Source organism: Balearica regulorum, chromosome 13, assembly GCF_011004875.1.
Source record: "Balearica regulorum gibbericeps isolate bBalReg1 chromosome 13, bBalReg1.pri, whole genome shotgun sequence".
Lineage (NCBI taxonomy): Eukaryota > Metazoa > Chordata > Aves > Gruiformes > Gruidae > Balearica > Balearica regulorum.
In genome coordinates, this window is record NC_046196.1 from 13,765,435 (window position 1) to 13,783,063 (window position 17,629).

At 43.4% G+C, this 17,629-nt stretch overlaps 2 protein-coding genes across 6 annotated transcripts in view; both read left to right on the forward strand.

Moving 5' to 3' along the window:
- LOC104631559 (hypothetical protein) overlaps window positions 1–6,639 on the forward strand; it is a 54,902-nt gene extending 48,263 nt beyond the window's left edge. For all 5 annotated transcript variants that reach the window (XM_075765556.1, XM_075765560.1, XM_075765561.1 and 2 more), the window contains one exon: window positions 6,506–6,639. In XM_075765556.1, the coding sequence (XP_075621671.1) occupies window positions 6,506–6,513 (8 nt within the window). In that variant the 3' untranslated portion in view covers window positions 6,514–6,639. The remainder of the gene's footprint in view (window positions 1–6,505) is intronic.
- On the forward strand, window positions 6,523–10,457 carry C13H19orf12 (chromosome 13 C19orf12 homolog). The gene is made up of 2 exons (XM_010310241.2): window positions 6,523–6,682; window positions 9,395–10,457. The coding sequence occupies exons 1-2, from the start codon at window positions 6,523–6,525 to the stop codon at window positions 9,658–9,660; spliced, it is 426 nt and encodes a 141-aa protein (XP_010308543.1). The 3' UTR covers window positions 9,661–10,457.
- Window positions 10,458–17,629: the final 7,172 nt, after the last annotated feature.

The window sequence follows — 17,629 nt, forward strand, 5'->3', positions numbered from 1 at the left end:
GTAGACAGGTTGGGCGCCAAATTTCCTTCAATCTCAGTGGAAGGTTATCATTCCCGCGGAATATTTACCTGCATTTTCAAGCATCTGAGAGCCATGTACAATCAGCCTCTTGGTTCCTAGAAGTAGTTTGTTTTTATGAGTAAATTTGTTGCCTCTTTTGTTAAATAAACCAATTAAGTGCTTTGATAAATACACAGAAGAAGAAAGTAAGCAACACTCTTAAGGTCGCAGTTCTTACAAAACAATATTAAAATGCTCTTTTATGCATTTCAATTGAATTCAGATTGTCTAGCAAATAGATGAGTTTCTTAACATCTTCTAATATAATTGAAACTCAAACAAAAATGAGCATTTGATTTGTATAGTCAGCAACATGATTATATTATTATAATAAATATTTGTAGATGTAGTGAATCCTTGTGGTTGGGAGAGAGGAGTACCAAATACAGAGATAACGAGTGGCAATCGGCACTTTTTAATATTTACACCAATAAGTAGGAATGAACCCTGTCTTAGGAAAATAACTGAAAATTACAAATGCAGAGCAGGGTTAAATGAAGTTTTTCATTTAAATGAAGTTTTACTGGCTGCTGATGCCAGTCGTGATTTAAATCAAACCATCTGCTTAGCAGATTTCAAATACTAGGCTGGGCTGTAAGGGTAGGATTTTCAGAAAGCAATGATTTAGGAGCACAAATGCTACCCAAGCCAATGGTATGCGGATGGACCAGTGATGAGACTGTCCTCCTTTGCAGGTAGGGTTATCTTGATTCCCTGCACATCCGTCAGCTGTTATTGAAATAGTTAATGGACTTCTGGCCTGTTTGATCATCAAGTCAGATCTTTGTGCATGCTGTTGTTTGTGAAATTGTGTTCTTTAGTCTGCCTCAGTTGCTGGGTACTTTGCATTTGTTTTTGCTCTAGTGCTGATCTCATATTTATTATTAAAAGTTGCAGCACTGACAGAGCTGTTACTGTACAATTGAGACAGAAGAAATTGTCCTGGGTATCTCTGCCTGAAATATTTGCTGTTGTCTTGAAGTTTCGAAGATCTACGCAATTCATGTGTTTCCTTTCTAGCAGTGGTATTCTTTTTAGCAGATTCTCACCCCACGTTCTTGCTTATGACTGGATGGTGTCCACTGAGATAAAGTTAGTTCCTGATAAGAGGACTTGGACCTATGTCGTCATTGCTTGGTAGGTTTGGAATTTGTCCTGTAGGTGACTTTTGTTCTATGTACATGCACATGGTAGAGACATTTACTGAAGAGTATACTCCGTTAACTCAATAGGAGGTTGTGAGGAGCAGTGAGGACAGCTCAGCCGTGGGCCAGGCTGTGTACTGGTTAGAATATCTCGTGTGGACATTTGAGGGTGTGTTCATTTACCTGTAAGTGGGACAGTGAACCCAGGGGATAAAATAGCTTTTGCCTGTCTAAAGTCCGCATTCTGTGAAGGGGGAAGTAGGATAATGAAATGGGAACATTAAATAGGAAAGAGCTGAAATGATGCTCACACCATAGATCTGGGGACCCCATCTGGTTGTTTGCATTAGTAGGACTTCCAGTGAGTTGGGTACAATGTGATCCTTCTGTTGTTTTAATTCTTTCTATGGCATTTCTCCTCTTGAAAAGTAATAAACTAGTTCTGAGAGGAATGTACTTTTTACTAAACTCTGTTGGTTGTAGGCTCAAAGATGAGATACAAACACATTATGTTGTTCTCTTTGGATAGGTAGAGCAGGATCACTGCTCACTTTGCTCCCCAGTCCCTGGGGTGAGAGAGAGAGAGAGAGAGAGAGAGAAGAGAGCCTAACATCTTAGACGAGTATTTGGGGAGACCTCAGAGAGAAGGAGCCACTGAATTGCAACAAAAAAGGAAGGTCTGTTATACAGTAAAGCTTCATTTCTCAGCAACTTCAGTTTCCAAATCTCTTGGTTTTTTTTTTTTTTTTTTTGTTCTTGAAGTGCTGAATATTCTCAGTGCCATGTGAAGTCAGTAGGAGCTGTGGAGGCTCAGCAATTCCAAAAGCCAGACCCCATTTTCTGGATGTCATTGGCGTTTCTATCCCTCCATTAGTGCAAATCCAGTATTTTACACTCCTCATGTTTCTTAAGGTCTGGGTGGATTCCATAGAGAATAACTTGTTGCTAGCATCAAACTGCGTGTTTGTTTACTGGTCAGTTACACAATCAACATTTATAAATATTTTTGACTGTCTTCTGGTTCTGCCTCTGAGACATAAAACTTACGGGTCCTTTTAATCCGGAGTGGGATGCTTGATCCTTTGTAGTTCACTGGCATTTTCAAATACCTTTATCTTCCTATTCTGCCTGCCCAGTGGTTCTGATCATTAGGTTGATGTCAGCCACAACTTCTTGCAGTTGGGTTCCTGCAGACCTTACAAGTCTGTGAGGTGTTAGAGCAGACCTTTATAAGCCTTTTGTTTGATTTCCTCAACTTAAAGCTAGCTGGCTGTCTAACATTTTTTTTGGGGGGGGAGAGGGGGAAGTGCTGGTTTGGTGGGGTTTTGGTGGGTTTGATTTCTTTTGTGGGGTTTTTTTGTGGCTGCTTATCCTAGTGGCAGGTTAAACTCTTCTGGAGTCTCTGTGCTGCAATTTGCTAATGTACTGTTAAAATATCCTTCTTTCATGGCATGTAGTGTATGGTTAAAAAATACATGCTCACTGAAAAATTGTCTGATTGAGAACCTTGATTTTTTCATCAGAATGTGAAATTGTAAAAGAAATTCATAATGGTGTGACTTAGTAAAAGATCTCTGGAACATTGATCCACTCATCTGTGCCTTTGTGCTGAATACAGGAATCTCTGGGATTACTTTATGTGTGTGTGTTGTAATACGTTGTTTATATTTTAATGGCTCCCATAAGTGCTCTATATGTACAGTTTAAAAAAAAAAAATTGTATGTGCCGTGCATCAGCTACTGTATTCAATAAAGTTCAGTACAGGACTTAAAATATAGTGAATATGCTCAGAGATCATAGGAATACTTGTAAGAGTTGGAAGAAAATGAGCGCTCCTTGTAAAGTCTTTGAGAATTGTGAGTGTGACACTCGGGTTCAGAATTAAGCAGGAATAGCTCTGCTGTTCCATGGACCAAGCCAAAAAAAACCCAAATAAATGTTAATTTTGTGAGTGGAAATTCCCTTTGGGGAAGTTGTAAGGGGAGTAAAGCAGTAAAATAATTTACTATGGAAAAAATACTTACACTTGCTTGAGTTCCAGTATGTTTCTGCTTGACCTTAAGATTAATACATTATTGCAAATTTGTGCGTTAGCCACACTTTGTAAGCCACCAGATAGCACTGTGATTCCTGCTTTCATTATGGTCTGGGGTTTTTTCACTCTTAAACCAATTACACTTTGAATCTAGTCATGAAAGAGTTTTTTATTTATTCAGAGAAACTGCAGGGTATCTGATCAGCTTTGCACTGCCTGAGACGCAATGTCACCATAAGGAAACTTTCTAGCATTGGCAGCGTGGTGGATGGAGTAACGCGGGTGGCTTTCTGTGGGCAGCCAGCTTCTACGCACTGCAGGAACCTGGTGCTTCAGGTTTCTTTACTAACAAACATCATTGCACATGTATTACAATTAGATTGGTTTAGGAAATTGTGGAAGTCAGTCAGTCTGCTTGGCGAGAGCTGTGTTGTGTTGTCAACTCTCCAACTTGTGTTGTCCCGTCCGTGCCACAGAGCCTTCATGCTGAAGAGCTTTGCATCAGATGTTCGCTGGATTTAGACCAAAGAGAAGCAGCAAATTCATTTCAGCACTCAGGCAGTTGGGTTAGTTCGAGGTCGTGCTAAGGAGGTGCAGGACAAGCACAAATCAGTTCCCGTCTCACTGAGGGGATGAACGGAATCTGCAGCACTTAAGGCTTCTCGGTGCTGGTGTGAATGTTACTCTCAGTGGCAATCTGCTCACGTTTTGTCAAGAAGGTAAAACCAAATATTTAATCTTCTCATTTTCCAGCATTATCAGGCTTGGCAGTGTGAGCTGTACCAGTTGTATATATTTGGGTTTTTTTCCCCTACTGCTCTAGGACAAACAGTGCAGCCATTTGTTTATTACTTTGAGCTTGAATCAGATTGAATAATACATAACTCTGGAAGCTGAGTGTGTCACTCTGCAGTCACTAACCAGCACGCGCTGCCGTTCTGATAGACTGCTGTGTCATAAGCCTGCCAAAAACCCAAAAGCAACGGTGGTAAAATGAAGAACTTTGACGTTTTCCTTAGACTGGCATGAAGATGAATGAAGTAGTGAGAGAAATGCAACTATTTGATGAATTTCCTACTGTGCCTGTCTGCAGCTATGGAGCATATGTGGTCCCTTCCCAAAACCCAGATTTTTGTTTAGTGTCAGCAGTGCTTGGATACTACAGTGGCACCGATGATTTGAAGTCAGCTGTTCCAGTGTAAAAGAAAGCTTTCACTTTCACAGTAGTTAATTTGTAATGTGAAAAATTGCGTGATACAACTCCACTTTCACTTTACACTGAAGAAAGACTTGAAGACAAATTGGCTTGGGCTGAGAAAGTATTGCACATGCACTGGGATAAAAAGTATTCTAGAGACTGGAAAACCGAACACTTATATGTTTGATAGTGCTAACGTTACATGTACAACAGTAAATCTGTGCCTTCTGTGTATATGTGATTCTATTTTTAATCATACTGAATATTTTGTTTTTCCCTGTAAGCCCTTTCCTCAACTAGTGTGCAGAATGGAAGGTGTTTGCTTAATGAGCAAGCTTTGTCTTACTGTTCAGTGCTAAGTCCTCAGGCCTTACTTACTGAACAGTCCTCCAACTCTGCTATGGGGATGGAGTTTCTTAATTTCACTTTACAGTTTTTCCTGTGATCTCACTGGTCTGAATCAGCGTCTTTCGTTAGTATTGAACCTATTTTTGCAACATGAGATGAGAATATTTTTAGCATCTCTGTTCTCCTGTCATTAAAATAGTTGTTAAAGTCAAAAGTATCCACTTGCTTTGCCTAACTGAAAGCCAAAGATTGATTGAACTCAAGCAGAATTGCATTTGAATTCAGTTGTTATTTTGAGGGGTCAGCATTTTTGCAAATATCTCTGAGATTGCAGGATGGGTGCCTGGAAAAGCTAGAACCTAGTAACCGTTTCTAAAAAGTTTGATTCAAGTGACTGGCTTAACAGCAAGCAAACATTAGGTGCGAAATAAGGGGTAAAATCTTTTTCTTCAGGTAGAATCTTCCCTTTTTTAAAGCAGAGAAGCTGTACTGTCTTTCCATGCAGCCTCTTCCTTGCTCACTGCACTTGCTGGCACCTGCAACTCTGAGGCACACATTTGCTTCTGTTATGCCTCCTGATTTACCTGCTGTGGCAAGGCAAGCAACCTGGGGAAGTGAATATTTCATATGCAGAAATTCTGACAAGGCGCCCTGTATTAGTTTTGTGGTTTTAACTAGGTCATGTTCATGTGCCTTTTCTCAGGGTTGCGTTCAGTGCGATAGCGTGGCTTCCCAGGCCTGCAGGATTGGGGGGCTGGAACCTTCACCCAGGCACGTCCTGCTGCCCCTTCTGTCGGTGGTGGCTGCGGCAGCAGCAGTGGGTAGCCACGGTCTCTGTGGGCCTCTGCGGTCAGGAGTGGGCTTAGATGGGCAGCAGCAGAAAGTGAAGGAGGTGGAAAAGGTTTGGTCCCAGAGGGATCGTTCTGGGGGGCAGGTATCAGTCCCATGCTGGGGACTTGTCACAGCACGTGAGGGGGCTGAGGTTCCATCTCTGCCTCCTCGTACAAATGAGAGTCATCTTGTGCCTGCTCTGAGTCCCGACCGCTGTACGCATGCACCCCTGTGTTTCTGATGCCATGTCTCCAGAGTCCCCATTTACTCCCAGTCCCAGGTCTCTCCTCTGACTCCTGAAATCTGTTCCCTTCCTCAAGCGCTTCTCACTCGCTATAAACAGCTTCCTGCCTTCAGAAATCAGCGTGGAATTGTTTAAGCATGTAACAAAATGGGGAGAAAAACTGAAATGTGAAAACAAACAACTGATTTGTAGCAAGAATTAGGACAAGGAGAAAATACCTGGCAGATTTGTCAATTCGAGGCTCTGCTTTGTCTTTTTCCCAGAGCTCTGAACGATGCTGAACGTGTGTGGCAACTGCTCAAGGCAAAGGCAATGTACTGTAGAGTTAGAAACTTTCTTAAGTCTTTCATTGCTGATACTTGTGTCTTCCTTTGGTCTTCAGAATTTGTCATAAAACCAGATTTTTTTCTCGTCTACCATGTGGTTTCATTTGCAGCTTCAGTCACTTTTAGCTGTTGGCAAATGGGTTTGTTTTTCTCAGAAATAAAAGAGAAAGCAAGTTTATTGTTTCCTGTATTGTATGTACCTCTGTCCTTTTAGTCTCACGGAATCCTGAACTCTGCTTCTTTTCTTAAAGGTATTTGGCAGCAAGATTTAGTCCCTGTTGCAGCGATCAAAAAAACCCTTAAAATATCTTTTCCAGGATCTTAACTCGCCAAGATGCCCATCAATGTCGATGATGTGATGCAACTGTTCTGCCACCTCTCTCAGGAGAAGGGGATGAAAGCTGCTGTCAAACACTCTGGTCGAGGAGCACTGCTGGCAGGTGCAACAGCATTTATTGGGGGTCTGGTGGGAGGTCCACCCGGAATCGCTGTAGGTAAGTGTGTTCTACTTCAGGAACAGTAAGTGTGGTTAACTCCTTGAGTGAAGAAACTATTAAGTCTGCATAGTAGGTATGGGTTGAAGGACGGGGGCGTGCAGCACTGAGATTTCATGTAGCAGGGCTTTAACAAGATGCCACTTTATACGTCGGTTTTTTAGAAACGAGGTGTGCATCAGGGAGGCACGTGTCAGCGTTTCCTTCTAGGATGATAGTGACTTCACTGGCTTGGCTCCTGTGCTGCTCATAAGAAGGTGGCCTGAGGCTGCAATAGTGGTGCCTTTGGAACCCTTTGAACAAGCGTTTAACAAATTGTTTGCTTTTGGTGGGTAGAGCCCTGGTTCCCATCTGCTGAGGTACACCAGTGTCCGAGGCGTGGGACAAAACGGCGAGCAAACTAACAGGCTCTGAGCTCACTAGTGCAGGCTCTGCTCCTGCGCTGCGGTGGGCGGGGGGGTGAGGCAAGGGCAAAGGAGCACAAGAGGCGATGGGAGCCGTTGGGGGGTGTTGGTACCTGGTGGCACAGAAAAAAGAAAATTGGGGTGTAAAGTGAGGGTCAGTAAGTATTCTTAGTCAGCCCTAGCAAGGGACAGGATCATCTTCCTAATGATCTTCTTAAAAATGATGGGTTTTTCTGTATTTTAAAAGTACCTACTATCCATTTCTTGGTGAACTTGGTTTTTTCCTCTGGAATTTGTTATTCCCTGTTGCTTTGCTTTTATTCCATGTATGGCAAATTACAGGAAGGCCAGAGTCTTCTGGCCAGGAAAGAGTTGTCTCTCCTCTGTACCTCTTGAATTAAGAGTGAATTGCAGTATGCCTGCGTGAGGGTTAGCAAGGCTGAGTTACGAAGAATAACTAAAAAATATATGAGGAGCGATAACAGAAAATGCAAAATGAAGCTGTATATTTACTCCTGTTACAAGTACAGAGCTTAATTGATAGCCAAAAGTTATATTTTGACAAATGTATGGCTGAAGTTATCAAGAACAAAGTGAAATTAAGATTTGTAAGAAATTTGTAAGCTGTGAATCAGAAGTAAAAGTAAAAATGTACGTGGCCCCATCCTTGAGTGAGACGATGAGAAGCAGTGAAGTTATTCTTGGATGTGTTTCCTCATTTTGTTTAAGTGTTTGTTTAAGCTTTCATAATGTCTCCCAGTCAAGCTTGGTGTTCTTCAGCCACTGATGAAGAACCTGGAAAAAGTATACCTATTACTGCATACCAAAAGTATACAATAATAGTATATATAATAAGTACCAAGTATACCAAAAGCTGCGTCCTGATCACAGTGCAACTAAATCAGAAGACCCTCCTTTAACTATTAAATTGCGAAGGTAAATGACCCTGGGTCTTTGGTGGGTTTTAGGACAGTTACAGGGACATTTGCAATTAAGTGCACTTTCATTTACACAAACACAGGGATTGTCCTTATTGCTGCCTTGCACCAAGAATTAGAGGATGAATTACCTTCCATCTGCAGTGGTCACCAGAGAAGCTTGCAGCGTATCATGCTTTCTAAGGACTACTTGCTCTGAGAGGAATGGATTGTGGATGTGTTGCTTGGGGGGGGAAAAGCGTGGTCATGTAACAAATCTTGTCTCAATAGACGAGGAACTTACACATCAATACTTCTCATGGCTTTTGCATTAAGGGCCCCTAAATCAGATATTGATGTTCTCATAAAAGTTCCTTGAAGATTAATTCAGCCATCGTAGGCTCTCAAGTATTTCTGTGGTACCATGGGAAAAATTGCCAACTGACTAAAATGTGCAAATTAAGAAATTTTGGTCTAATGAAAAACTGCATCCCTGTGAGTGCATAAATTACTTTTTAGGAGCAGTGCTGGGGGTCGGAATTTGGAGGCAGAGTTGGTTCTGATGCCCCCCCATTGTGAGAATTCTTCCTTCCTTCCACTGGGATGTCCGTGTCTCTGGGCAGCCACGTCAGTTGTGTGAATTTCTGTTGAAAAGCACTGCGTTGCAAGTTAGACTGGTAACTGAAAGAGAACAACTGTGTAGGAGTGTAAGGCTGGTTTCTCAGCAGCAGCAGCCACAATCTTGTCAGGCAGAGAGGATCCCTTTGCTGTTATCTTGGTGACCTGGAACCACCCTGCACACCAGACCATTTCATGGCCAGCTGGGTGGGTGGTACAGGTGGGGTGCTGGTGGTAGGTGAAAGCATGACCCTGTCTAATCCCAAAGCATGAGTGTGTCTAACCCCACGAAGCGGGTGGGATTGGTCTCTGAGAGCACTTTCTGAGGGGTGGACTTCATGGGAGAAGCTTTTCTGCAGAACCAGAAAGCTTGGCTCAATCGTTCTGGGAATCTCTAGTAAGAGAGCATGTGTGACTGGCACTGATGAGGCAATTATCAGTCAGGTGTTTTCCTTAGGCATGGTTTTATTTAGTAGTGGAGCTTATCCTAAAGAGACCAGTGCCTTAAGGACTGTTATTTTGTTTCTGCTTTCTAGCTTGGAGCTAGTAGCTTTGATTGTGTAGAGTTCCTTTGTGATTGCTGTGGATGTAAGAAGCTTTAAAAATCCTTCTTGGTGCTTTGAACGTCAGGTATAAACCTAGTTAAAGTAGACACATACGCAACTCTCCGCTGATTGCTAATAAAGGTGGGAACGTTGTTGATGAAGGCTGAGGATAGAATTTCAGACTTTAACATTAACTGGTAAAGAGTAACATTTCTCTCTCTTTTCTAGGAGGAGCATTTGGTGGACTGCTTGGTGCCTGGTTGACTGGTGGACAGTTCAGGCCGGTCCCTCAGATTTTATTGGAATTGCCTCCTGCTGAGCAGCAGAAACTCTATGATGAAGCCATTGTTATTCTCAGGCACTTAGACTGGACCGATATTGCTCAGCTGATTGCTCTTGTAATGGGAAATGCTAGTCTCCAGCAGAAGTTGACAGCAGTGCTGCTAAATTACTTCTCCAAAGAGCTAAGAGCAGAGATCCAGTATGGAGAATAAACCTTCCCAGAGCAGGCATTTTCTAGTGCAATGAATTGTACTCTGACAAGTGTGATTCTTCAACATAGCAATTATTAGTTATCAGTACTAATTATGAATATAGGCAGATCTAAGAATTATTTTGGTGTTGGGATTTGTTTCGGGGTTTTTGTTTTGTTTTGTTTTTTTATACAGATAGTATTAGATTACTGCATTATTCTGACACTGACTTGCTATGTAATTTTGAATTATTCTATGCTAGGACTGAATTCAGAATCACTGAAGGGAATTGTGCTTCTCTTGTGCTAATGTATTGCTAGTTAAAACTTTCAAAGTCATTGTGTTTTGTTTAGTAGCTTTAATCCTGTTTAAGTGCTTTAATTTTCTTCTGTGAATGACGTAGAGGTGCCAAAGTAGCTGGGGCACCTTGAAGAATTTTACCTACTGTCTGTTTCAGTCCTGCAAAAGAAAGGTATAAGAAAGTACATTATTATACTGTGAACTCAACAGTCTCAATCTTTACTTTATTCTTTGTCACATTCTGATTGTAATTCTTGAGTTATTTATTCCTTTCTGTAAGAAGTGAAGGCAAAGCCTAAACAAGATTTAAAGCAACAGGTAAACAAACTGTACAATTAGTAGTTCCTGCTGTCCTAGAATAGGAAGGCATGGCAAGAATAGTCTTTTAAAAAAATCCGAAATGGCTGAATCTGCTGGTTTTATACTGTCCCTAGAATTAGGGTTGTCATTTCATCAATGATTTCTTTACTGCAACTGAACAGCTTGTCCTCTGTTTTCATTAAAATACTCATAAGAAACATCATAGTGGCCCGTGTTTTGCTTTAAAGTAAATGAACTGTTTAAGAACTGGGTACTGAAATGTGAGGAAGAAGGCAGCTTTGTACTGGATAGCCAGCAGTTGGCAGCAGTGACGGTGCCGTGGGATGACATGACGTGCTAGCTGCAGTTAACACTGTAAGCTCCGAATGCAGTGTTGCCAAATATCCCAGCCAGCCAGTGGTTCACTGTTTGTTTCAGGGCACTCGTAACACAACTTTGTGAGTAGAAAAGTGTGGAGGTGTGCCTTCTTTTGTATGTAAAAACATGTGAAACTGTTCTGATAATTTCATTTTTCCCCTAAAATAAAGATTTACCTCTGTGTGTAATGCAGTTTCTAAAAGCTGAGTTTTAAATGGTGAAACATTAAACTCAGAAGTTGCTATTGTACAGCTTACTTCTGCAGGAACAGTTTGCCATTCATAAATTCACTCCTTCCTGGAGTGCAGGGCAGTGATTGTTCTTCTCATCATTTGAAAACACGTTTTCAGTGATGTGAAAGACAGGCTGAAGTGAATGGTAAGTGCGTGCTCCTTACCCTGTCAGAGGTTCATAATGCCAAGCCTGAAATCAGTGTTCAGTTTCGTTGACAGATTACACACACTGCAATTGGCTTTTTAAGACTTTACATTGTATATCCATTTTAAAATACTACTTTTTATGAATGCAGTTACTTTTATTGGCAATTTTCTGGTTATTTCACAACTTGATTCACACACTGCTAACAGCAGCAGATGATTGAATGATACAGTAGGATGCAGCCTGCCATCTTAGAATCAGCTGTTCAAACCCAGACGTGAGAGAAGTTGACATCTGATTGTAAAGCAGGCCATAAGAAAGATGTTGGTTCCAATTAATTTATAATAGTATCCAGTATTTAAACAGATCATTAGCAGATTTCAGACATCAATATCATGACTCCCATTTTACAGGTATTCATAAATTTGGGCCCAAACATAGGTAATGAATTGATTTTTATCACTCTTATCAGTGTAATGGTCACAAATGGACCTTAGATTATGTGAGTCCCATCCTGTGCTCTCGGAGTTCTGTATGGATCAGTCCAGCTTACGTTAAACCCCGCTGCTGCTGAGCTCCTGAGAAGCTTTATACTCTGTGCCAGAGTAGCGTGCTCTTAGTCATTATAATAAATTTAACTTCAAAGTGGTAGCAATAGGTTTGCAGCAAGGTTTGCAGTTTGGTCTGAATACATTTCACTGCTGGTGATAGAAGAACAACAGAATCCAGCTCAAGTGTCTGTCTCAAGTTTGGACATAGAAGAATTAGGAAATGACCATTTGTGAGTGTGGAGACCCTGATACGTAACTATCGGGGGAGAATGAGCGTGGCACCCCACAATGATTTTGTTGTTTGTATTTTAGTAGTTTCTGTCAGTTCATACTGTTGAATGCTGCAGAAAGACCAAATTCCACCTTTACTGCTCTGACTACAGCCCTATCCTATAGTATCAAGGTCACCACAATAGTTGGTATATAGCCTTATGTGGGGATTTGAGCAAGTTTGAAGAACTCTTCAGCAGATTTGATCATCTGAGGAAAAGACCAGCTGCATGAGAATGTATGAATAGCCATCTGTTGCCGTTCTTTGGTAGAGACGTGGCTGTCCACCGCTGCATTCCTTGTCCGTATTGGAGACAGCCACAGGCAGGGGCGGCATCCTCTGCCATCCATTCCAGCTGCACAACGTCTGGGCTGAGCGTAAGGCACAGCCATCGCCTAGGAAACGTAGTAATGCAGTGCCAGCAGTTTCGGGAAGCAGCTGAAAGAGTCACCGTGGGGGGATGTACATATTTATATAAAGAAACCATCTGTGATGCTGGTTATTGACCTGGTTTGGTGGTAGATGTGACAGAATCAAGCTAGGTTTTCACTGGCAGATGGTGTATTTTTAGTTAAAAATTCTTTTTTTTCCTCTTACGTGTTTTTTTTTAAGCTGTCAGATTTTAAAATAGAAAGCAAGCATGATTATAAAATGTTAGCAAAGAAAGGGAATATCTTTTTTTTTTTTAATTCAAAGATTAGTAATTGAGATGTGCCATCTAGTGGCAATTAGATTATTTCTTAAATTCAGCTTATCAAGGCTGCCTCAGTATATGGGTAACACAGGTATCTTTTCCCATGAAAAGCAGGGTTAACTTCTTTTTTTGCTCTTAATCTGTTAAATTCCTGGCTTTAATGAATTTGTATTAGATTACAAATATGAGCCCAGCTGACAGGCTAGACTAGAACTCATATACATTCCCTGCTGAAGTTGGGGGGTTTTTTTGTGATTATCATATGTGAGCTATGGCTGCACAAATATTTACTGCAGCTGCATGTCACGTTTAATTATGGTGAGAAAATACCCAATCAGGCAGAGGAGGGCAGCTTCACCCTTGTGATTATTGAAGGACAAGTGGATTTTGTGAGCTGAGCAGCAGCCAGTTTGCAAAGCCTGATTGACCACAGTTGAATTGGCAAGCCAGCAAAGAGGAATCGCTTGTTTCTTGGAGGGCTGCGTTTCTTTCTTCAGTTTTCTCACCTTCAGGTCTGCACCTGTAGTAGCCCTGCAACCTTTGGAGTGGTGCTCGCCTCTCGCGTACGACCGGCCCACGTGTAACTGCTGCTCGCGTGGACCCTGCAGGGCTGAGGAGTATTTGGCTGTGCAAATTCTGTCTTTTGCTGGTGACTGTCACAGCGCAGGCTTCCTAAAGGTCCCATTCCCAGTGGCATCGCGGAGGGTCCCAGGCTTGATCCACTGGAGGAGCACGAGAACTGCAACAGAAACCTTGAAGTAAGGGCAGGGAACAGTTCCCACTGGGCTGTCAAAAGAAGGACTGCCGTACGTGATTTGCTGCAACCTGCGCCACTGTCCTGCTGTCAGTGCGGGTGTCCCCGCCGGAGCCACCGGTGCTGTGGTCTCACCAGCACGGGGGCTCCTGGGGCTGAGAGCAGCCACGCTCCGCTCGATGAAACGACATCCCTCACTGGCCACATGGGCCTCTCTTAATTGTTCTGGTGCTTCCACGCACACACATTTCCGGTCATATGTCATATATACCAATCTTAATATTTCTGTTAAAACCTATGCGGATCCATGTGGAAATTCCATTTTTCCATTTTCTCCTCGCAGTGTTGCAGCAGCTCCAGTAGCGCTCACCAGTGACAGGCTCAGGGGTTTAATCCTGCAGAGCTGCAGCGGTAGGACCTGCTGAGCTTGGTCTCCACCAGCAGTTTAGCAGCACCCGTGCAGCCAGAGGGTGTAAAAGCAATGTATTTTTTTCCCCCCAGAGTAAAAGAAAGCTCTTATGGAGAGAGCAATAGCTTCTTAGAAAGGCTGTCATTGCTTGACCGGCTGATGTATAACTCCAGACTAATTGAATAGCAGACTTTCAGCCGGGTTGGAAAGCTTTTAAAAAACCAAAGGCCTTTGCATTGCAGTGAACTAAAGCTATTAGCCCCTAATTAAAACATGAGGTTTCATCTTTACCTTTCTAGAGATCACAGAAATCTATGTATTTTTCAGGCTGTAAGCCAGAAATCAAACATTCATCACATAATTGCAGTAAGTGTGTGCTAATACTTCTCATTAAGTGTGATTTATGAATTCCAGAAGAGCCTAAGAGGTAAATACATAAAATTATTCTGAAGTCTGCAAAAATGAAGGCATTCATTTCTTTGGATGACTGTTCTGCAGGAAGGATTTAGGCAAACATGAACATTATGGCTTTCAACGTTTGGTAAAGACACTGCGTTTGAACATCTGTACCTTTGCAATTCCCTCAGAGTGGTGTGGTTTCATCTAGTGTCACTGCTGATCTCCCAACAAAGACAACGCTTCAGCTGTCAGCAGGGAAAGCCGCGTGGCTTGGTGGAAAGCCCGTTCTGCCGGGCCTCGGAGGAGGCATCACCTCCACTGGCTCTTCTGCTTGATTGCTGGGTGACCTTGAGTAACTTCCCATCTTGTTCCTCAATGTATTCTTTGTTAAACACTTTGCAATCTATCCATAGGAAATGGTGTGTTACACAAATGTAATAGCACTATTATGCAGCTAACCACTTTCCGATCCTGCAGTCAGGACAAGAGCATCAAAGGAGGAGGAATGTAATAAATGTTAGTAGAGGTTCACAGCAATGGGGATGGAGAAACTGCTAGGCTGTGAAATATAGCTACTGTGTCGCAGGAGAATGAAAGATTTACGCTGGTGTTTGACCTTAACTAATTAGACCCCACAGAGGAGTGCCTAACAGGATGCAAATGTTTTGTATTCCTTTTTTCCTGCTCAGCCTCAGTGGGCAGGAGTGATTTAGGGCAAAATGAAATCTATCCTGTGCTCTGGTGTGCTGCTTCGAAGTAAAGCACTCTCAGATATTCCCTTGTACATGTAATCTGAAGACACCATGAAGGGTTTGTTATTTCTGTATCAGTCAATAAGATACGATGAATAATCTTTGTAATTTGGGGTCAAACCTGATCTAACAAAACCAAGGCTTTGAAGGTCTTATTTTTACCTCACCCTGCTGCAGCTCCCTGAGCTGCTCCTTGTGTGGAGATGTTAGGACAATATAATTGGAGAATCACCCAGCTGAGTCAGAATCGGCCCCTGAACATTTAGGAGATAGGAGGGCTCCTGGTGAGAGAGATCATGGAGCTGGGGCAGGGGTGTGTGGAGCTCTGACCATACCCCCGCGCACCGGCATTTGCTCCCAGCTGGAAGAGAGCTGCGTCTCCTGCAGAAGCGTGTCCTGGGTGCAGAACTGTAGGTAAGCTTGTTCTTCTGATACTGTATGGATTTCCAATGTGAATTTTTGTTCTCACCCAGCTAACTGTGCCAGTGGATAGTTCCTCTCGATTTCTGCCCTCTCCCCGGCAGGCAGCTCTGCTCGATGCTAAGGAAACTTCCTGCAAGAGGAAAGGAGGTCAGGGCAGCTCTGACTTCTGACTGCCGTCTGCATGTACTCAAACCTCTCTGGCTCAAAGTATCCTACTTTTTCAGGCCAAAATGAGGGGGCCATATAAGTCTTCTACCTCACCCTTCTGGGTTAATTTTAAGCCCCACATAACCAGATTTTCAAATCCTAAGTTAAAGCCTTGGTCCCTTTTAGAGCAGCAAAGGATACGGAAGAAACAACAGCTGAATGTAATATTGGGGCTTGGGAGAGATGGATGCAAGAGCAAATGTTTCAAGTTACTCAAGAAAGCAGGGGACAGGGCAAAACAGTTTAACAAATACTGTGTTAAAGCGGAAGGCATGCTGGAGTACCAGTAGGAATCAGCTGGCTGCTCTGTGCCTGTCTGCGAGCTGAAGTTCATGCAGCAGACTTTTGACCGAACTGTTGTTTATTAATTGCTTATGCAGGATCAAAGTCAGTAATAAAAAGCTAAATGGGGTGCTGGCAAGGCAGGCTCTTGGATCTGATTTTCTGGTTTCCATAAAAGGGGCTTGCTTGCTTTTTCCCAGCCCTTCTCTCCAGGAATCTGTGTATAAAAATTTTTGTTCTGTAACCACAGCAAACAGCCTCCCATCGCCTGGCAGCCGCCCGCATACTTGAGGCTTTCTGCTGTCTCTTAAGTTTAACTCTGCAGGAGCCTGTGCTGCCACTGAGTCTAATCCTAATTTTGGGCTTTCATGTCCCCAGCCCCGGGCCCTGTGGGACTGGGGCTGCTGACGATGGTGGCAGCACATCTCCCCTGAGAATAGGGTGAAGATTAGCCTTCGCGTTGTGCCACTGATGCTAAGTAGCAATGAGGATGATAAGGAGCACTCTTGTAGTGGTTTACATATTCCAAGTGCTCTGCTGATACTAACTAATTAAGCTCAGCCTTGTGACAAAGGTGTGTATTTCTACTGTGCATAATTTAACTGTACTGTATTGTTACGCAATAAACCAAAATCGGATGGTGTCTTGGGTAGCAATCAGGAAATCAATTGACTAACTGCTGGCTCCTCACACCCCGATAACTGAGCCAGCTTCAAAGCTGCCCCGCGTCTTTTGGTTAGCCTTGGCACATCTTTGGGAACCTCAAATATTCCAAGTGTTTAACAGAGTGGCTCCTGCAGCAGCTCAGTTTCCATCCGTGCATGTGGCCTTCCCCATCTCCGAACCCTGCCCAGAGGAAACGGTCCCGGTGCCGCTGGCACCCCGGTGACACCCGGGCACTGCTGGGTTTAACTGGAGAGCCCTGGTTTCCATGCTGCTGGTGCCGTGTTGTACCGACTGTATCGCACTGGTGTGTACTGGTCGCAAAGGAAAACGAGGTCACGCTGCGTGCATGTGCTGTGCTGACACGTCAAGGAGTAGAGTGGATGCTCTACTTTAGCTGCAAGGTTTCAAAGCCTTTCTGGGCAGCGAGGCCACCTGCCCGCAGCGCTCCGGCGCCTGCCATCAGCTGCTAGCGTCGATGTGAGGCAGCAGGCGGTGGAGCAGTAGGCGTTGGTTAGCGTTGGGAAATGCCCCCAGAAGAAAGGTAACCCTGGTTATACGGTCACAGTGCCGGGCTCCGAGTGACCTATTTGCTCTCAGGAAAGAGCCTGAGGTCCCTGTGGACGGGTGTTTGACAATACAAGCTCAGTGCTCAGCAGCAGGTCAGAAGGCAATGAGAAGGTTAGGGCGGATGGGGAAGGAAACCGAGAAGGAGTCAGTAAATGTCGTTATGTCACTGAATGAATCCAGGTCACAGACACATTTGAATAGTCTGTGCAGTCTGCTCGATCCACTCTGGTTTGTTCTTTTTGAGCCAAAAAGGGCATTGTGGAGCTAGGAAGGATACAGCGAAGGATAACATGATATGGGAGTGCATCTGTGTAGAGAGATAGGCAAGTTTAAAACTGTTCAACCTGGAAAAGACACTAGTGGGAAGAGCTTTGGTCGAGGCTGTGAACAGCTCAGAGGCGAACAGGAGAACAATAGCGTGGGGTACGAGGCAGGGTGCACCCACGGAACTGGCGGAGGTGAAGGGAAGTGCTTGTTCATGCAGTGTAAGGGTGAATTGTGAACAGTTGGCACGGGATGCTCTAGGTACCCAAACAAAAATGTGTTCAGAAAGCGATTAGGCAGATCGATGGCAGCGAGGACTATTAAATGCACTGGTCCAGAATCAACCACTGTCTCGAAGTTTCTCACCATAAACTGTCAAGGGACTAAAGCAGCAG

What these genes read in the sequence shown, in the direction of transcription:
- C13H19orf12 (XM_010310241.2), top strand. Translation starts at nt 6,523, where the DNA reads ATGCCCATCAATGTCGATGATGTGATGCAACTGTTCTGCCACCTCTCT. An exon ending in TCCACCCGGAATCGCTGTAG is followed by an intron (nt 6,683 to 9,394) that starts GTAAGTGTGTTC and finishes TCTCTTTTCTAG; the next exon opens with GAGGAGCATTTGGTGGACTG.